We start from the raw sequence: 22,254 nt of genomic DNA on the forward strand, positions 1-22,254 counted from the left end.
AACGTAAATCCCTGACACAAGAACAAATAATTCGTCAGGAAATAGAAAGGTACATATCAGAGTGCACTAGATCACCACCCGACACAAACTCCGATCCGTTACAATGGTGGAAAGATCGGGCAATCATCTACCCGAATCTTTCTGTGTTTGTTAAACAATATCTGTGTGTTCCGGCAACAAGCGTGCCGTCAGAGAGGATCTTTAGCTGCGCAGGGAACACCTTAACAAACAAACGGGCTAGTTTGTCCGAAGACAATGTTGACAAATTGATTTTCTTAAACAAAAACATTGCACTGTCTGACAGAATCTGATTGACTTGTAAAAATAAACGTTCGTTTTGATGAATGTTTCACTTTATTTATTTACAAATTACACTCTATATTGTACTTTCATGATTGGTCCCCCAAACATGACATATTTCAATGACTATATTTCCATAAATTCCTTTTATATTTTACACGGCAAAAATCGCGATATTATCGTGACGATATCGTCAAATTTTGACGATATCGCGATGCACATTTTCTCTACGATAACAGCTCTATGCAAAACTGTACATTGTACAACATTGTTTATTTATCATACGCACGGAAGCATTGCTCAAAGAGGTACGGTAGTAACATAAACAATGTAACTTTTCTACATTTGTATTTACACACATACATGTATATGTGTTCAAACCTATTTTGATACATGTACATGTTCATTGAACGTACGTTCGGTTACTGAAAACACCAAAAGTTTCTGATTTGGACCATCATAAATTCATCCGCGCGGCTCCAAATTGCGCGTGACATACTCAATTTATCGAGAAATAAAGTTGAGTAGCCTTTGGTTGAAATCAACGGGGTTTATACTATCAATTCACCACTGACTGTAAATATTACAGAATATAGAACCTGAACAAACACAAACAAGCATCTTTCTTTTTCCAGAATTTCATGTTATTTCAAAATAGTAAAATAAACAATAGTTTTCACCTACCGTGAGCAGACTACACTCTCCGTTTCTACTGGTTAATATAATTTACGGTAAATGAAACGAAAGTAGATTTCTATACCAACGCAGAAATACATTGCATGACTAAGATACTAGTACATCTGCAACGACTAGTTAAACATTTAACATTGTGGGTTTGTTAAATTATTTTGCACTATAAACATTCCATACAAACCTTAGAAAACACTTTCGTTTCTAATGATTCCTAAACAAACACACTTCCGGTCATGATCGAGTCATCTTGAGTGTGATTGTGTAAACACGCGTCGTGTTTATGTACAGGTAAGTCACAATTGTAAAGTGACACTAATTAGGAAGCCAGACTTGAGAGGATTATTAAACAATTATTAATTAGCAGTCATTGTTGTAGTATGTTCCCATAGGCCTGAATCTGCATATACCGATCGCGATATGTGCAGGTAAACCAATCACGTGTTACGACAAACCACAGGTGAATTTCAATTGTTTGTATCCATGTTATATTTACGTAATTGTTGGGATTTTTTTTATTTAAAATTTTGACTAAAATTAAATTCGAGATAGCGACTATTTTTTCCGCTGAATATCCGTTCTAGGGACCAGGAATTGACTTTGACACAACCGGAGTTTCGAGTCATCGAAATTCGAGTCATCCGATCTTAAAATACATACACAAAGAAGAACTTGAAAATTGTTTCGACTCAACCGGAATTTTGACTCAAGCGATTTTGAGATAACGAGTTTCGACTGTATATATATATGTATACATGTATATATATATATATATATAACTGATCTTGAATATCTACCCCATTCTCAATGGCCAATTTTTGAAATCTGTCCGTAATATTTGCACTTTTTTTTTAAAACCACCGCTTAGATCTATGCCTAGGCCTAGTAGGAAGCTACATGTAAGCATAGCAACTCAATTTCAATGCTGAAAAATGCAAATATCTACATTTAGGCCAGTCACACAGTAAAACATACTACATGGATGTGGAAGGAACTCCAACTAACATTCAAGAAGTGACTGAAGAAAAAGACCTGGGAGTAGTGATAGACAACAAACTGATGTTTACACCCCATATTCAATCAGCTGTGAAAAAAGCAAACAAAATTCTAGGGGTAATAAGGAGAACATTTAGACATATGGACAAAACAACTTTCCTAAACTTATACAAACAAGGAGCCGCAAAGCTTGGCATTATCCCTCGCGCCCAGTTGTGTATGAAAGCTCAAACATAAAATAAATGAAGCTCATTGTAACTAAGAGTTTAAATCTTGATATTGTCATCCATGTAGGTATTTTTAAATAAGTTTCCATAGTAACAGAAAAAGTATCGAAAATGAAAGGTTCCCATTAGCAAAAGGCACAACTAGAGCACTAGCCTAACATGTACAGAAAGTTTCGTGTAGCCAAGTTGAATGGTTTTCAATTATAGCCTGGAATAGAAAGGAAACTTTAATAATATGGTATTTTTTAATAAATTTCCATGGTAACAAAAAAAGTATTGAAAATGGAAGGTTCCCATTAGAAAAAGGCACAACTAGAGCACTAGCCTAACATGTACAGAAAGTTTCGTGTAGCCAAATTGAACGGCTTTCGAGTTATAGCCCGGAATAGAAAGGAAACTTTAATAATATGGTATTTTTGAATAAGTTTCCATGGTAACAGAAAAAGTATCGAAAATGAAAGGTTCCCATTAGCAAAAGGCACAACTAGAGCACTAGCCTAACATGTACAGAAAGTTTCGTGTAGCCAAGTTGAACGGTTTTAGAGTTATAGCCCGGAATAGAAAGGAAACTTTAATAATATGGTATTTTTTAATAAGTTTCCATGGTAACAGAAAAAGTATTGAAAATGGAAGGTTCCCATTAGAAAAAGGCACAACTAGAGCACTAGCCTAACATGTACAGAAAGTTTCGTGTAGCCAAGTTGAACGGTTTTCGAGTTATAGCCCGGAATAGAAAGGAAACTTTAATAATATGGTATTTTTGAATAAGTTTCCATGGTAACAGAAAAAGTATCGAAAATGAAAGGTTCCCATTAGCAAAAGGCACAACTAGAGCACTAGCCTAACATGTACAGAAAGTTTCGTGTAGCCAAGTTGAACGGTTTAGGAGTTATAGCCCGGAAACGATACTCGGACGGACGGACGGACGCACGGACGCACAGAGCCCAAATCAATATCCCCCGCAAACGCGTTTCGCGGGGGATAATTACTTGTTCGACCCCACTTGGAATACGCATCACCAGTCTGGTCAACGATATTTAAGAAAGACACCCAGATCATAGAAATGTACAATGTCGAGCTACTAAACTGGATAAATCCATTAAAAACAAATCATACTCGGAAAGACTCCTTGTCTTAGGACTACCATCACTCCAATATAGACACGCCAGAATGGACATGATTGAGATCTACAGGATTCTCAATGAAATTGACCTTTGTGACAAAACCATCCTACTATCATTGAACAATGAAATCAGAACTAGAGGTCACTCCAAAAGGCTGATAAAAAAGCACTGTAGATTAAATGTCAGGAATTCTCATTCTCGCAAAGAACTGTAAATATATTGAACAACTTATCTGAAGAAGTAGTGTCATCTCCTACCTTGAACCAGTTCAAATCATCTCTAAATGAACTATGGAAGAAACAAAAAATCAAATTCTGCCCAAATTGCTATTCAGACCAACCGGAACCGGAAGTAAGAAACACTGTGATGGGTCAGAGAGGCGACGACCGCCTATGATAATAGACCTCGACGACAGGTAACAGATAATAGTACGCCTTCTTAGGCAAAAGTAGGTCTAGATAAAATATTTCCTTGCGCAAAAACTGATGTTAAGATACCCAAGTTCATACCCAAGTTCATGAGCAAATGAAACCAGATTTTTTAAGTTGTTAACAGTTTCATTGAATCCAACTTCAGTGAAAATTGAAATATTAAGTTGTAAGAGCTTTTTATTTATTTCACTCTATGTTCGTGATAGTAACCTATTGTGCGACATACATATCCATGTGGTATGTTGACATATATTGCAGTCACATGAAGGGTAAATGTGACATTTGGATCTAGTGTTGCTGATCAGATAATCATACACCTAACTGAATTCTTTACACATTCTTGGCAACATGCCATTCATAGCTGAATCAAAGTTTATGTTTTCTAATTTTTTGAAATTCGTCCTATATTTAGATAATCTGGCATTCCGGTTTTAGTAGCATCACATATGAGAATAACATCAAATCGTCTGCAGGAGTGAGTGTAAAATGTGAAGAATGTATTGGCCAAATGCTTTCCAGCAAACCGCGTGGAAGCTTGTCAGTGCATGCAACTTGCAGGCGTCGTATTTGTATGGGTACATGTCAATGATGACAAAGATATAACTTTAGTAATACAAATGCTAAGTTCGGCTAATGAGCTAGGAACAAGTTATTGGAATATTCCATATCGGATACATACCCTTATTTTACCGAGAACACCGTTAGTTTCCAACGTTTGAGCTACAAGATCTCGAAGCTCGGTGTCTTCGTCTGCAGACATCTTGGTTGTTTGAAAACATGTGCCCTCTAACACTCAATACAAATGAAGAATTTTGATAATTTTCATATTGATTAAATATATTTTATTACTATAAAATTTCAAAATACTATAAGATTACAATGGGGTATTTTTAAGTTAGATTTATTTTGCTAGATATTGCAATGGTGTAATTAGAACTGTTTAGAGATTATATCATTCGTAGTACCTTGGATCTGTTCATTCATCGCCAAGACTGATTTTCGGAGTACACAAATACGACGCATTACATTGTGTTGTTGCTATAGCGACAACCAATCAGCGCTAACGCCTAAAAATACCAACCAATTAATTTCGACTTAGCAGGTTCCCTTTCAAAACAGCGGAAAATTCGAAGTCTTCTTCCTTAGCCTCATGATCAAGCAGCTGTGATATATTTGAAAACGTGAGTATAAATGGCAAATCACACGCAATATGTATTTTATGATCACTTTCTCTAAACTACAAGTATTTAATCTCATTTCAAACGATGGACAGGATGATATCTTTTAATACTGAATTTATTTTATCTTTGTTTTAGGCTAGCACAAAAGATTGAAGTTTTACCTGGACGGTAGGCCAAATACTTGTAATTTCTTTTATCTTCATTTTAGATTTCTCTGTCGGCACTGGGTCTTAATTTCGTGAGATTTACCTCGAGGAACCAGATATTTTGGACGGATACATTCAGTAAACCATAATTTTGGACATATTACGCACGAAGAGCTCTCCGGATCACAATCGTCGATTTAGAAAAATAAAAAGTCAAAGTCAAAATGCCATCAAACGAAAACGGCACAGCTCGTATGAAGACATACAAGAACAAAGGAAGAGATGTTGATGTAAATATCGTATATTATTGAACATTATTATTATACTTTTTTTTGGTTTAAAGGCCCACTACCTTTCCGAAACGGTTTTTGATTTTTAAAATGGGAATGTAAAACGAGATTAATAATTTAGTCAAGTGGCAAAAGTTATTAACTTAACGTTAATACTACACTTATTATCACCTCCTAAACAATAAACAAAATGTTAATTTTCATAACGCGGGTCGTCTTATGGTTCCCCCGTCGTCCTAAATACCGCGCGGTAGTTGACTATCACTGCGGCAGACGGTAAAACAGCGAAATGACTCTCCATTGTTATCATATATTACGCAGGAAATCTTGCATATGTTTGGTGTTGTAACCTCATCTTATGCCATCGGTATATATTTTCTGAGGTAATTAATGTTTTTAAAAAATCTTTATATTTTGCTCCGGAAAGGTAATGGGCCTTTAATATTTTCATAAATTTAAAACATCACGTGGTGGTTTCAATAAACACAGGTACTTACTTGCATAGAAGTTTTTTTTTTTTTTTTTTTTTTTTTTTTTCAATATTCTTGTGAATCTGTTGTCTGATTTTTTAACCTCATTTAAATCCCAAATATTACAGTTGCATTTATACCATTACCTAATTAATTAGATTAGTCCTCAAGGATTTCTAGGTAATCTGGCTCATTTTTCTATGATGATTTGTTCATTACAAATATTGATACAATTGGCCCCTAATTTTCCTTCAAACAAAAACAAATCATTCTGACATGGGAGACAACTCAACTCTGCCAGTCGTACCTAGTTACGGTAGCTATATACATATATAGTCACACGACTTTCTCGGCAACGCTGTTGCAATGTCTGCTAACTGAACGGGTTGTTCGGCTAAATGGGACCCACCTAGCAATGTTCAATATTTATTTAATTTTTATCAAAAGTTTCCGAATCATTATTGCTCATCTTGACTTTGATTTAGTTCTGTCTGCATGATTTACAACAGGATTTTTTTTCAAGGTTCTTCTAAATCATGAAAAAAATAAGACAGATACGAATAATGGGACTTTAATGGGATTAATTCATGTAGTATATTTAAATATTTGTATGAGGCTATTGTTTCTATTGGTAACTAATGGAAAGCCCAAAAGATGAGATTTATTATTTGGTGCTGACATATCATTTCAGTGTTCCATTAAGAAAGGAAGAAAAACTACATTTGGATTTGGGATAATTTTTTTTTTTTTGTAAAAGAACTTGTTTTAGCAAAAACTAATGTTTTTGCTTCAAAGATGGACAAATAGAGCACTACATGGTTCATGTTTTAGTCCTAGTTCTAAAATGTTAAGATCTTTAAATTTCTCATCATCAGGAAATGAGAAGGAGAAGAAATGAAGTGTCGGTGGAATTAAGAAAAGCCAAGAAAGATGACCAGCTGCTGAAGAGAAGAAATGTTGCAATCGATGACGAACCTACCAGTCCTCTGCAGGATGCAAGTAATAAGGTATCTATATAAATGATTATATATATATATATTTTTTTTAAATGTGCTTTAATTGGCAGTACTGTGCAAATTATATAAAGAAATGTTGATATTCGATTTTCTGTTTTCTCAGACAAATGCAGTAAACCTGACATTGGTTGAAATTGTCAATGGAATCAATGGAAATGAACCACAGCAGCAGATGCAATGTACACAGGCTGCTCGTAAACTGCTGTCCAAGGAGAGGAACCCACCTATTGATGACATCATTAAAACTGGTGTGATACCAAGAATGGTGGAATATCTATCTCATAGTGACAGGTAAATTTCAGTTCGAACACTGTCAAAAAGGGCAAAATTCCGCAAACATATTGCAATCTACTAGAAGCGTTTATACATATTGGTAAAAACAAATGGGCAAAGCCAATCAAAAAAATTTATTTTGTAGACCGGATCTTCAGTTTGAGGCTGCTTGGGCACTAACAAACATTGCCTCGGGTACCAGTGACCAGACTAAAGCTGTAGTAAAGGCAGGAGCTGTTCCGCCATTTGTCAAACTTCTATCATCTCCTCATCACAATGTATGTGAACAGGCTGTCTGGGCTCTCGGCAACATTGCAGGTAATTACATTCAACATGAATTCAGTGAATTGAAGGTGCATTTACTATATCATGATATATAACCATGACAAAATTACTGATGTAATACTTCAGTAAATTGAGTGACAGATATTATCGACTGGCCGAGTGGTTCTGTCAATCATCTGGAGGGGTAGAGCTTACAAAGCCTTTCCGATGCCAGGCAATAGAACAAGTGGGCGGAGTTTATCTGTCAATGTTCTCGTGACGAGTGCGTTAAATATGCAAGTTTGATAGGCATAATGGTTGTCCTGATAAGAGAAAAGTGTGTGGAAGGTCAACGTCACTGCCATGAGATCTAGTATGTGCAGAAGATTTTGTCTAATATTAAATTCGTACATATGATCTCGACCGATCTGGTTTTCAAATCTAAGTCGTTTTGCAATGTGTTCCGCTTCAGACTTCATATTGCTTTTGCTCTCTGGCATTTGTAATTTCATTATCTGGTCATAAACATCCGCTTGTACACTTCAGGGATGGTCATTTCCCTTACCTCGCGTGGGCGTAAAAACCTCAATGTCTCTTTGCCAGGTACCGCATAACTAAATAGCTCTTCTTTAAAAGAAAGGAGGCCAGGTTCAAGCGATTCGGTGAAGTTTTTGCTTTGAGCAGTTATCTTTTACTTTTCCCGTTATTACCTGGAACCCTGCTGTCCTATGAATACGGCAATATCCAATGAGTTTAAAATAGGTCTATCAGTATCACAAGCCAGTCACACATATCGTATGATATTAGCCACGCCCACCAACCAATCAACTAGCATTATATTGTAGCCCATTATGTCAATAGGTTGCACGACTAGTACATCACTGTCACAATCAACAGTTCGGATATCACAGCAGTAACAATATGTTGTTTTCAATCACCAACTAATTCAAGTTATGTTTGTTTGTGGGAGGTGAACAAGTTTTTGGACAAAATTCACAAATTGAGGAAATTTCTTATATTAAAGGATAGGAAAAGGTGGTGTTCAAGCTAATGTTAAAAATCCCATAGAAACTGCCCACAGCCCAATTTTCTTGAAACTTTGCATATTGAAAGTACTACTAGTTGTCCCTTTAAAATGACACTTCTTTATTCTTTTGTGATTTTAAAAAGGCCCAAAGGGCCTGAATTCTTTGTAGTCATTTTCATTAAAACTACCTGCACAAACATGCCAAAAAAGGTTAGCCTTTGTTAAATATTCTACATTTTTTATTCATAAATCATTTGAGTAGATCGTATACTTTATATTTAAGTCATTTCTTTTAGATTTTTAACGGAAAATTTTGTTTGAAATAATATTTTTTTACGAAAAAGTAACACTTTTTGCAAAAAACGAAACATTGCTCTTTGTCATCTCATTTCACCCTGTTACTGGTTTTGTCCACAATTTTACCCCCATTTAAAAATACTCCCATGACATTTTCTGTCTATATGTAAATTAGGTTCAAAATTAAAATCTGGGAAAACTGTTTTTGAGTGACTTAAAAATAGAGAGTGCATGTAGCAACGGACCACATCTTTGTTAGTACACCTAGTTATACATTTCTTGTTTATGATTCCAGAGTCCGATATACGTGAAAATCGGTGTACAGAAATAATTTTTATTTATATCATGGTAAAAACCTTTTAAAATATTGGTTGCCATGGTAACAAAACGGAGGCCTCTGATTGGTTGAAATTTAAATGATGTCAGATTTAAATGAAAATTGATAAATAGAGGTTAGGAGGTATGCTGAATAACATGAAATCCCTTTCAAAAAGATGGGTTGCCATGAAAACAAAATGGAGGTCTCTGATTGGTTGAAATTTATATATGATTAGATGTTACTGAAAATTGGTAGAAATGGGTTATGGGGTATGCCAAATGAGATAGTAACAGTTTTAAATACATTGTTGCCATTGTTTCGAAATAAAAGCCGTCTGATTGCTCAAAAATAATATTGTAGTCTTTGTGGTGCTGGCATTATTTTTAAATAATACATATTTTATTTGAAAATCAAATGTAACTCTGTTTCCCTATTTAATCATTTTTAATTCAATTTAAAATAGTTTCTATCTACATAAGAGAGATGGATAATCTTCATTTGTATCTTTTGAGTTTAAGATGCTAACGAAAATACATTTCTTTCTGATAATTATTGATTTCTGATACAAAAAGAGAACTATTTGTTTCACCCAAGAGCATATCTAGTTGTTAGGCTTTTTTTATACTGTTAGGGAAGATGCATGAATAGAAATGCAATAATTTTAGAGTACATCTTAACTAAACAAATTCTATGATCAATTTTAAATTTATGGTCAACTAGGGCAAATATTGATTTTCGATTTTCCCCTCGCTACATTTCAGCTATTTTCCCGGATTTCAAGTTTTTTGAAAAAGAATCTGTTATAAGATTATAAATATATCATGTTTTTAAAATGGTTTAAAAGTGTGGACAAAATCGGTAACATGCCAAATATTTCGAGCAAACCCAATATCCTCAATTTTTATCCTGACAAAAATTTGAGATTTTTTTGCTTCAAAATAATTCGTAAATATCATTATAAATGGATATGAAATAAAGAATGAAGTATCTTTTATTACTGCCGTTCTATCATAAGATTGCACGATTGTGTTACAGTACTAGTGTATCGACTCACTGTAGTAGATTACATCGCTACATGGTACAGGTGAAGTGCCTATGTAACACGCATTGTGATTGGCTGAAGTGTGTATATAAATAAACGTTACACAATGCAACCTATTTGTGCAATCAGGACGTTGTAAGTACGTCGAAACAATTACAAATGTTCATAGATAAACATCTGAAAAATTAATATTTGTAAAATAGAAGTATTACGCTGTAAAAATAAATAACGCTGATATATAGAATTCGCGCTGTGATATACATGACTGTTTGGGTGGTTTTTTCCGTAGTACACCTAGCACATGTGACGAACTTGACTGACAGAGTTTCCTGAAATAGCTGTTGTAAATATATAAATAAGATGATTGAAAAAAAAATCAAACATGGAAAGAGATAACACACAATCAGGTTATACTAGCTGTAGAAGAATACATAATATTGATTTAAACATGATAATACTGGTACCGTTAATGAATAAATATGAAGGTCAAGAAGAAAGTATCTGCTAAAACAACTGTTCAGTTTCATAATTATGGTAAGGTATATTTAAAATGTCAATTTAACTCTGAATTTGAACTTTATACTGAATAAAAAAGTGTGGAAGTACTAAAAATCGTCGATCTCCAAGCTGCTAACGCGTGCATATTATAAGTTACCGGTAAGATACATGTGTGTTTGCACATGTGTAACGTTACGTTACTATTTTAATCTCTCGCTAAAATTGCGCCAAAATTAGAAGCGGTTCAACCGATCACAGCCAAAATTAGAAGCAGTCCTCAACCGATCATATGTCGACATGTCAAAGCCACGAACCGATCTAAAAGTACGCGAAAGGGTAGTGAAAATGTACAATGATGGCATGGGGTGTCCTATGGAAATATATCTAAAGCGGCCGACGTTTGTAAATCCACCTGTCGGAAACATCGCAAAGTTGTGCGAGGAACAACATGGTTCTCTGCTTCCACGTGTTCGGTCTATCATGACACCAACAAAGGTCAGTGGAGAAGTTGTTAAATTCGTCGAATATCGGAAGAAAATGACACCAAGCATGGCAGGCTAAAAAAACCAGCTTTACTGTGCACACACGTTTTTCTCTTCTATTTTTAGATCAACTCAGCCAATCACAATGCGTGTTACATAGGCACTTCACCTGTACCATGTAGCGATGTAATCTACTACAGTGAGTCGATACACTAGTACTGTAACACAATCGTGCAATCTTATGATAGAACGGCAGTAAAGTGTACACGGAATGGTTTGGTATATAAGGCTTGATATATGCATCATTGGATAAAATTTAGAATGGTGAAAGTACGAGTTTCATAGCGATTACGGTATTAGAGATAATGCGCCTGTTCTCTAGAACACGCCTGAAGCCCCAAGCCACTGACCCTGATTCAGGACCCCTGACCTGTGACGTCACGAGGACAACGGGACCGACTCTACTCGCATAAGATAGAGTGGCGATATTCGGTGTCTGCCATCTAATGTGAACCATCCGTTTGTAAAAATCGATTTTTAAGACACAAATACTTGTGTACATGTCCGATACCTATTTAATATTATCCTCAATCACAGACATGAGTTTGGAATATGCATGGAAATAGGGATTTATACCATACATATATATATTGTACCTGTCGTAGATAAATGAACATCTCTGCGCGATCACTGCATAATTATACACAATAAAATGTACATAATAATTCATGTACGTTGTATATCCGCGATGTACATGAATATTATATCAAGGTCGTCTATGTTCTTGATTATGTTACCCAAAACCCAACTCGGGTCGTCTAATGTCTACTGGTCAAATAAATCCTTGAACCCAGTTTACAAAATTCTGACTTTTTCATAAAACCTGCCCATACGACTTAAGGTATAACTCTAAACAGATTTTTTTGCATATGTGCAAATGCATCTACTAATTGTGTTTTGTCTGAAATCGATCGTGTGACTTATTACACATTTAATACCATTGCTTAATTACCAGTAAATATGTTTGTCATTTAATTCTACTGTGAGTTGGTGGATTTAATTCTATAAACCAAGTTTTGAGAACCGTAACACATATTTAGAATTTAGACGGAGTGATATTTTCCGATCTAATTGTTTTTGACGAAATACATTCAGCTTTCAAATACACGTAATACAGTTCATCCGACGACTTGTTGATATTTCGCTCAAGTTCATTCATTAGTGTCTTTACTAGAACAATAAATCATGCAGTCAGACGAACTGAAGATGTCTATGTCTAATCCAAATATCAGATATCAAGTTTCAAAATCAGAATACTTTCAATGTCGTGCCGCGTTAATCTCTATACCTGTATACTGCAGTAACTTAAACGCGTGATCAACCCTGGCTAATGAGGGGATTACGTAAGAAAGGTGTTTAGTGACCTGTCACGCTTTGTTGATTAGCACACGTCACGTGTCAAAATATCAGTCCACAGGAAGTTAGCGATAGGCCATGATGTTATTGTTGTATAATTCAATTTTGCTTGTTACGAGCATTTTCATTGGCTTAAAAATTTACTTTATCAGCCCATAAAGGAAAAAATGGCGTCGCCGTTTGTAACGTCGCTTCTGATTGGCTGAGATGACGCCGTAATAATTTCATAGACAAAAGAGTCCCAAAATGAATTTTAAATGTTGAAGAGATTATCTTTAGTAAAATGAATTATAAGGATTAATTTGAATAGATTTTTTATGTTATGGAGATATAACACAAAAATCTGAGTGTACTCTCATCATAAACCGCTTCGCGGTTTATTTAGAGTACACTCAGATTTTTGTGTTATATCTCCATAACATAAAAAATCTATTCAAGTTAATCCTTAAATAATGTCATATTTGTAAACACTTATAAATTTTTGGTTTAAAAATAAAAGTAAAATATACCGTTTGTGCGTAACATATAACAAGTGTATCAAGCACTACATGTATATACTTCAGAAACACCCATGTGTACATTTGTACATCATAAATGTTTCTGGCTACATGTACATGTATATGTATTTTCATAACAAAAACTGCAAAATTATTTATAAATGGCATGTCGAGAAAGAACAAATGCAAATATAATGCACAATGTCAGAATTTTGATACTAGATTTCGGATATCCAATTCTTTGTGAATTTTGGTCAATATCGATCATTATTATGATACCAAAAATAATAATCTGTATGATCAATAAATTTACTGTTGAAGATTGTTTAACCCTTTAAGCGCTTGTCACCGCAAATGTCGTTCCGCTAGTATCGGTCTCGTAATGTTGGTCACCGCAAATGTCGTTCTGTTGACAACCTTTTTCACACGGCTCTTAGGTATTTCCCATCCACGTGTTTATAAATAAAAATGATTCTGATTGGTTGTTTAGGCCCCAAACTAGCATAACAGCGTGTATGTACTGATACTCTCGGCGGGAGTACTACGATATGCTATGTTGAACAGGCCCCGACAGCAAACGTAAACAATTCGTAAATTCCATCATGGCGGCCGCTTTTGACTCAGACTGGGACAGTGACGAAGGCGATAATATTGAAAATATCTTCAATGAAAATAGTGACAGTTAAACTGAATTCAAAGGTTTTGGGCCCGAGTATATTGTTAGGAATGGAGCAGTAATTGCTCACATTGATATGGATGATTTCTCGCCCGAGAATGACGACGAAGACAACTCGGACAAAGCGGAGGGTTGGATGAAATCATCGGGGCCACCTTTTTGTGTCCCGTTTACAAGGGAATCAAAACTTATTATTAATATGGAAAATCAGGAACCTATAGATTTTTCCACTTATTTCTAAATGACGATTTTTTAAATATTGTTGTCCAACAGATTTATATGCCGACCGCAAAATATCAAGGTCGTCAAGGAAATCACTCGCGTATCTTCGAGTGGAAACAGGTGTCACTCGAGGAGATGAAAGTATTTTTTAGTCTTTTTATAGCGATGGGATTGTCCATAAAACCGAGACTTACTGGGCAACTGAGAACGTTATTTTTACTCCATTTTTCGGAGACAAAATGTCTAAAGATCGTTTCCAAAATATTCTCTCAAACTTACACCTGTGTGACAACGACACCTTCATACCTTTGTACCGTATTTTCCCTAATGAGGGCGCCGGGCGCGGGTAAATGGCCTAGGGGGGCGCCGTTATTTGAGACCATTTTTAGATGTTTTTTTCTGAAACAGACTATAGTCATCTTGCTTTTAGTTTCGTATTTTTCTGAAACTTACTATAGCCAAATTACGTTTTGAAGTCAAGTAAGTATTGAAATTACATAATTATGAAGAAATGTTTGCACCAGAAGTATTAAACATTGGTTAAATATGTATGTTTCACGGAATTTTTGCATTTTATGCTAGCCTGTTTGTTTACCATGCGTACACAAAATGGCGGACGGTGCTTTCGATCGCTACTTTCGTTTTGTGGCAGATGGGAAATACCGACAAGAGCACACAATTAAATGCTTAGAAATGATAACATGCCTGTTATTTAGTAACCTTTATCATAGACATACAGTAAGTATTCATAAAACCTGTATAGACATCGCTAAAATGTTGTTGCCAGTTAGTCTTCATCCATACACGTGTGTGGGGCATTCAAGTGACACGTTTTGTTTTGAACATGGAATTCTCGCTGTTTCTATGTGTAAACACTTAGCAAAGATGTCCTAAGTTACCCAGTGCAATACATTTATAGCTGATGGGATATCTGTTAAGCATCAGATTGATGTGAAACAGTATTTTATTAGCGTCTGCAAAGACAATTCGTCACAATCTGGCACAAAAATTGTATGAAATTAGCTGATTTTTTTCAGCAAAAAACGTGGGGGCGCCCTTATTAGAGGAGGCGCTCTTAATAGGGAAAATACGGTATATTATCGCCAGGTATTATTACCTGCTAATGACAAGGACTCTGATGAAATATCTACCTCCTGAATCAGTCCTTCAGAACAGGTAAACTCACAAGAAATGTGTGAAATAATAATCACAAAGTCAGAATTTACAACATACTTAGTTTTATTTCATAATTCAACGACAATGTTTACCTGTCAACTAGAGCTATGATTTACCTGTTCACACCTGAAATATGAATCAATTAATCACCAACACTAATTAATTCTATTCCTTGCTGAAGAACAGGAATAAAGAATGATAGTTAGGTGATTTACATTATAAATACTCCTACTTTATGGAATTTTGAAGAAAATGTTTTTATTTACCTGTAATTTTTACCTGTAAATCCTTACCTGACAAATTTTTAGAGACAAATTTACCATCTATGTAAACCTAAACATCTACTGAACAAAATTTGTATATATGTCTATTATTGAAAATGGCATGGAAAAAATATTATTGAACATTAAATAAAGGTATTCATAATTTCTGTATTTCTTCAAATTAATTCAACAGTGAGGCCCCTTGTATAGTAAGAGTATATAGCGCTTAAAGGGTTAAATAATACATGTTGACATAGCTTAAAAGAGAAGAGAAACACGTTATACTATAAATGAATTTTATATTATAGATTAAAACTCTCAAGTTTTGTTTTATTGTTAACCCCCCAATTTATGTCTATGATGGCTACGTGTATTGAACTATAAAATACATTCAACACATTTTCTTTTGTGTTATGTTGGTTCTTGAATATACAGAAACATATTCAAATGGATAATTATATGACCATCATTTTCCGAATTTGTCTCTTTTAAGATTACATAGAGAAAATTGAATATTACCGAAGTTTGATGATTTAGTAATTTGTTGAAACAGAGATTAGATATCTAGTAAAAATGTACCGAGCTGTGTATGTATAAAAGTTTACACAAGGTACACAAGGTGATGCCTTTAGACTTATTATGAATATGTAAATTAGCCTTATTTCAGTTGCAATGTTTCCTAATATAATATGATCAAATCGTCATCATAACTGTATATATATTTGTCAAATTATCGTAGCCCCATTTCAGGAATATATATATGTCCACCTTTGTGCTATAACCCCACTACCAAACATGTACAGCTCACACTGCCGTTGTCCTCGTGACGTCACATCCTGTTATTTCCCAAATCAGGGTGAGCGGCCGATACCCTGATAAGCAGTCGATATACAGGTAAAAATGGAGCACTTTGGAGGGCGGTATCTCGGTACTGAAGCGGCCGATTTTGATGCGTTTTTCAACATTCTTGTCAGGAGATCTGACAGAATAACATATTAAAATATAATTTTCCGTTCCGTGTACACTTTAACACAAATAATTAAAAAATAAAATTATGTTCAAAATATGGACACAAGGGGTCCCCTTGCCACATACCCAAAGTAATTTTAGAAAACATCATTTTAGGCCCTTTATGCCTTTTTAAAACCTACAAAACAAATAAAAAGCACTTAAAAAGTAGTTATGTACCTAGACCTTTAACACTGCAAAATTTGGAAAAAATCGGCGCGTGGGCGGATTTTGCAACCCCACCTTTGTGTGTCATGCCAATATTCATTGACAATGCCTGTTGTATAGAGGAAACATAGTGACATATTCTTGATTACAGGTGATGGTCCTGACTTGAGAGACTACGTAACAGAATCTGGAATCATTGAACCTTTACTCCGGCTAATCAAACCAGAAACACCTGTAAGTGGTCAATATCCTATGTCTTTACAATATCAAGTTGTTATACGATGGATACCAGATACATTTCCGTTACGACTATTATTACATTATCAAATTTTGTACCGACATAATTTTGTGTGTATTAACGTATATGTATTATTTACATGCTTATAAATCAGGACAAGTAGTCCCCAAAAAATTATTTTACTTGATGAAATATTTTCAAACAGTTTTTTACTGTAACCGTTTTGGATGATATTAAATGTAAATCATGATGTTTAATCTATTTCACAGGCTGGTTTCCTTAGAAATGTCACATGGACTTTGTCAAACTTATGTAGAAACAAGAACCCCCCTCCCAAGTTCAAGGTCGTACGTCAGTTCCTGCCCACTCTGGCCAGACTATTACAACATACTGACCGCGAGGTTCTCACTGACACATGCTGGGCATTGTCATATCTCACCGATGGCACCAACGATAAGATCCAGGAGGTTGTAGATAGTGGTAGGTAGCAAACCCAGAGTTATCTACCCTTGGACAGGATGTTTGATACATTTCTGATATCTGTCCGCATTCTGCAAGTTTGAAGATGATTACTGTAAATTGAGTAAAATAGGGCTGTCACTTCTACAGAATTCATGTTCTCAGGATATCTCATCATACAAGTCACAAGATTTATAACTCAAAATAATACAGATTGTGAAGAGTTATGACTTTTGTGATTGTTTTGAATTGTGCCAAGAAATTGATACTGATTATTTTTTTACAATTGACAGTAGTCACTAGGATGGTAACAATTTAGCTATTCTGAGTTATAGTAGTGGACAGTTTTACACCTTGGCTCTCTTGATTATCTGGCTTATTATGATGGCTGGCTATACAAAGATAGTCAACCAGCTGATTAAATGCTGAAACTGGAAGACAATATATACCTATTGAATTAAGATATTGATCATTGAACTCCTAAAAGAGTCACAGGTGTGTCGAAATACAAGATAACAAGCCTGAGATTGTAATTTTGTGATGTTGTAGGTGTGGTACCCAGACTAGTGGAACTATTAGGCAGTAGTGAAGTATCTGTGATAACCCCTGCCCTCAGGGCTGTAGGTAACATTGTCACTGGTGACGACAGTCAAACACAAAATGTCATAGACCAGGGGGCACTGAAGGCATTCAAGGGTCTCCTCACTCATAATAAGGTGAACATCCAAAAGGAGGCTGCCTGGACGATATCCAACATCACCGCCGGTAACACACAACAGATACAATGTGTGATTAATGAGGAACTGCTACCTTATACACTGGAGATTTTAATCAAGGTAAATAACTCTGTACTTAGGCTATTTCACTTGAGTTGTCTGCTCTAAAGTTTGATGAATGTGAGCACAATTCCGTTATACCCCTTTATCTTCCCAAGCAGTAACAATCCATACCTTCACTCATAATCAGTGGCAGTGTTAAAATATGTTGATTCCTAGTTCAGCAAAATTGTGTAGCTATGATGTGTTAGGTAAGTTGGAGGGGCACATACATAAGGGTTTTAAAATCTTGCATTAATGATTATTTTTAAGGGTGACTACAAGAGCCAGAAAGAGGCTGTGTGGGCGATCACTAACCTAACCTCGGGAGGCACGGTGGAACAGATCGCATACTTGGTACAACTGGGGGCCATCAAACCTCTGTGTGACCTTCTCACAGTCAAGGAAGCCAAGGTCATTCTGGTCATCTTGGATGCTATTGGCAACATTCTTATGGTAAGGACCATCCAATTATTTCGGGGGTTTTCATCAATTTCTGTATGAATATCTGGGAAATCTGTTTTGGAAAGTAGAAGCATTTGAGAATATATCGATATGTATCAGTAACCACCAAAATAAAAAAATGTTTGGATCCTTGAAAAATTGATAAAACCATAGAGTAATGAACAAATATATAATGTGAAATACATTTTGATACAGGCTGCTGAAAAGATCGGCCAACAGGAAGTTGTGTGTGTGATGATTGAAGAGTCTGGAGGCCTTGACAAAATTGAGAATCTTCAGAATCACGAAAACGAGCAGGTGTACAAGGCAGCACTGGAACTCATAGAAAAATACTTCGCTGATGAGGTGAGTGAAATAAACCCATATAAAAGGGAAAGGCCTACCAGGAAATAATATATGAATGCTGAATACCATCTTTAGTGATCAGGAACCAAATTATTAGCTGGCACATAGTACTACCACATTTAAAAATAATTGTTTTCTTTTTTAGCAGTGTTTTTGTTTACAAATCTGACCAGGTCCAAAAATGCATTTTCATCTCATTGATTTGATCTGATACCTAAATAATTTTGTGGCCCTTCAAATAATTTATCGGTCTCTGGCTACAAAATCGCTGCTAGTATTGACACATGGCTTCTTGAGCAAAGTTAAAATTATTTTTATTTTGGAATGTACAGGGAGAGGATCAGAGTCTTGCCCCAGCCAGCACAGACGGCAATGCCTACCAGTTTAACGCAGCAACAGCCATTCCTCAGCAGGGTTTCTCTTTCTGACTTCTCTCTCTGGAAGGGACGCCCACACTAGAAGAGCAGTACTGGGGACTAGACGACATTTTCATTCCAGGTCAGGGTCCCACCAAGCCAGGAAGTATGGCTCCTGTCGGCGAGGGGGTAAAGAGATCCGTGATCATGTGATAATTTATAAGGACTACTTTACCATCTGTGATGTGTTGTAGTAACAAGATATTTACTATATAGCTACAAACACTGCAATCCATTTAGATTGCTCTGTGTATACCTAAGCTGCTATGAATTGTCAACAAATTTCCTCATGATCTTTATATCATGTGAGGGATGGTGTAAATCGTGTGGGATACAGTAACCTAAAACTGAATAGTTAGATAGGATTTCTGAGTATGACTATACGTAAGGATACAGTAACTAAAAACTGAATAGTTAAATAGGATTTCTGAGTATGACTATACGTAAGGATACAGTAACCCAAAGCTGAATAGTTAGATAGGATATCTGAGTATGACTATATATAAGGATACAGTAACCTAAAACTGAATAGTTAGATAGGATATCTGAGTATGACTATACCTAAGGATACAGTAACCTAAAACTGAATAGTTAGATAGGATATCTGAGTATGACTATACATAAGGATACAGTAACCTAAAACTGAATAGTTAGATAGGATATCTGAGTATGACTATACATAAGGATACAGTAACCTAAAACTGAATAGTTAGATAGGATTTCTGAGTATGACTTTACTTAACCCTTTACCACATGTAAGCGCCTTTGGACGCCTTTACCCCTTACCCCATGTAAACAACTTTGGACGCCCCGCACCATCTCAATGTAATATAAGCGCCTCTGGACGCCCGTACATGATTGATCTAAATGCAAGCGACTCTGGACGCCATTTTGACTATCAATGTTTTGCTAGCTTCGTATCACGTGATAAAGCATCACATGTGTTCAGACTTTACAATCTAATTATAGACGTGCCAAATTTCTAACCAATCAAAAATCGGCACAGTGTTACTATATAAAACTCGAGAAAATCACACGTGTTCACTGCTTCACTCATGTTACCAGAGACGCCATCATGGCTTCTGTTGTTGATATTTCAGCAGATATTTGTAATTATAAGTACAATGTCATGATATTTAAATATCACAGACCTAACACCATATTATCTGACTATGATTTAGACGATGTTTTATTCAATTTGACCGATAGAAAATCTGACGGTCATGAAGAACGGCGAGGTCTCGTACTATCGTCATTACCTGATGCCGTGTTGGAATGGACTGGCAAGTTTACAGCCGTGAGTGTTGATAAATTTGTTAGAAACTTGTTGTCAAAACTTCTATAAACCTTTAATATACTTCATTTAAAGTTGATAGATTATTTCCGTGCTTTTTCAACAGCAAATAATGTACAAACATTCCACAACAAACACACTACGCGGAACAATAGAAAGTGAAAGTAGCGGTGAACCGGCACGGACAAAGCAGAAATAAGTGTTTTTCAGAGCAAATATATTGACTGAGCCATGATTCAGATATATATTAGTTTGTTTACGATATTTCAAGTAATTTGTGCAAATCTTTTTCTAAAAGTTATACAAAATCGGCAATATTTTGAGTATTTCGGACAGAGAAAATCAACCATTTTCTGACCTGTAAATGTTTTTAATAATTTTTGAAGTCCTCGTATCGAATAATATTTGGAAATGATAGCATCACTGTAGTTTGATTCATTTTGAAGCAACTTTATTACCAAAACATTTCTCAAAAATAAACATGAAAGTAAATAAATCCTGACAGATGTTGCAACAATGTTCGTGTTGAACATTGTATACTTTCCTCATGGAAGCCTGGTGATGCAGTCTACTAGTTTGCATGTGGTAAAGGGTTAAGGATACAGTAACCTAAAACTGTATAGTTAGATAGGATTTCTGAGTAAGACTATATTTGAGGTGCTAGACTTGATAACCACATTCAAACAGGTAGTGGAAGGGGTAGTCAGGTATCTACTATTTGGTAATTATATAAGCAATGCATATTTTGTCAACATTGTCATGTAGTAATGAATTGCTGACCATTATGCTGATGTTATGTGTTTGATGATTCAGTAGTGCTCTCTATACGGATGTTTTATAAGAAGCATAATAATGTGGAATTGCGAACAGGAAAGTGCTCATATTTGTATACATGTGTTGTATGTACAGAGATTCTAGATAAATGTGTTGAGTGCTTGCTATTCTAGACCAATAATTGTTAAGATTCAATGTATATTCCTGTAAAAAAAACTGATAATGTTTGTATGATTTGTAATGCTATACGTATTTTTGATGAGTTTTATCCTCTCTTTTTTTTTTTTTTTTTTTGTCTTCCCATCTTTCTCCTTTCTTTCTGTCTCTATGTCTGTATTTTACTGTTTACAGATCGTTACAATATTTTACACATATCTACCTATACATGGGGACCAACTCAAGTGAAATAAACACTATAACATCAATTACTGCCTCGACTAATTTTTTGGTTGCCTTTGTATGTATAGTTAACACTTCAGTAAGAGGAATGTGGATTGACCTTGTATTGTGTTGATTCTACGTGCGAATTTGTCATTTATGGGAAGTTTTTGAGGAATCATTGATAGAATTGGCTACAACACCTTGTATTTAGAGGTTTTTGATCCGCCTTTCTCAAATCTTTAGGTTACTTCATCGTTTATGGGTAAAATCTGGATATCAGCAGATAAATCTTAATTTGCCAAAACCAAAGACGCCAGCCATTCAATATTTTTAGTCAGCTATCATCGTATTTCACCAATCTTGAAACTAATCTTATAAACAATTATTGTTGCCACTATTTCTGAAGAGATCAGTTTTTGGATAGGTTCACCTATTTTCATTTTGTTAATGATCCGGAAACAATTGATCACAATTATTTTTATTTTGACACATAAAGTACGGAAGAGGTCATGTAGGGTCTCCTTCATTCATTTCAAAACAATTTTCATTTTTCGCTTTCATACTTAAT

General features: G+C 35.2%; 2 protein-coding genes across 6 annotated transcripts in view; one reads left to right on the forward strand and one right to left on the reverse strand.

The window, feature by feature from the left end:
* LOC138306887 (centrosomal protein 43-like) overlaps window positions 1-4,547 on the reverse strand; it is a 42,868-nt gene extending 38,321 nt beyond the window's left edge. For all 5 annotated transcript variants that reach the window (XM_069247448.1, XM_069247441.1, XM_069247432.1 and 2 more), the window contains exon 1: window positions 4,448-4,547. In XM_069247448.1, the coding sequence (XP_069103549.1) occupies window positions 4,448-4,528 (81 nt within the window). In that variant the 5' untranslated portion in view covers window positions 4,529-4,547. The remainder of the gene's footprint in view (window positions 1-4,447) is intronic.
* A 304-nt stretch (window positions 4,548-4,851) lies between these two features.
* LOC138306883 (importin subunit alpha-1-like) lies at window positions 4,852-21,730 on the forward strand. The gene is made up of 11 exons (XM_069247405.1): window positions 4,852-4,949; window positions 5,158-5,385; window positions 6,731-6,862; window positions 6,975-7,162; window positions 7,290-7,462; window positions 16,651-16,733; window positions 17,007-17,217; window positions 17,746-18,032; window positions 18,285-18,467; window positions 18,672-18,821; window positions 19,154-21,730. Exons 2-11 carry the CDS (start codon window positions 5,320-5,322, stop codon window positions 19,247-19,249), a joined length of 1,569 nt encoding a protein of 522 aa, XP_069103506.1. The 5' UTR covers window positions 4,852-4,949; window positions 5,158-5,319; the 3' UTR covers window positions 19,250-21,730.
* The last annotated feature ends 524 nt before the right edge of the window (window positions 21,731-22,254 follow it).

The sequence above is a fragment of the Argopecten irradians genome, chromosome 1 (genome assembly GCF_041381155.1).
Source record: "Argopecten irradians isolate NY chromosome 1, Ai_NY, whole genome shotgun sequence".
NCBI lineage: Eukaryota > Metazoa > Mollusca > Bivalvia > Pectinida > Pectinidae > Argopecten > Argopecten irradians.

Excerpts from the sequence above, each read along its gene's own strand:
- LOC138306883 (XM_069247405.1), top strand. The coding sequence starts at position 5,320 with ATGCCATCAAACGAAAACGGCACAGCTCGTATGAAGACATACAAGAAC. Across the intron at positions 16,734-17,006 it reads TAATCAAACCAGAAACACCT|GCTGGTTTCCTTAGAAATGT; the intron begins GTAAGTGGTCAA and ends TCTATTTCACAG. Across the intron at positions 18,822-19,153 it reads AAAAATACTTCGCTGATGAG|GGAGAGGATCAGAGTCTTGC; the intron begins GTGAGTGAAATA and ends TGGAATGTACAG.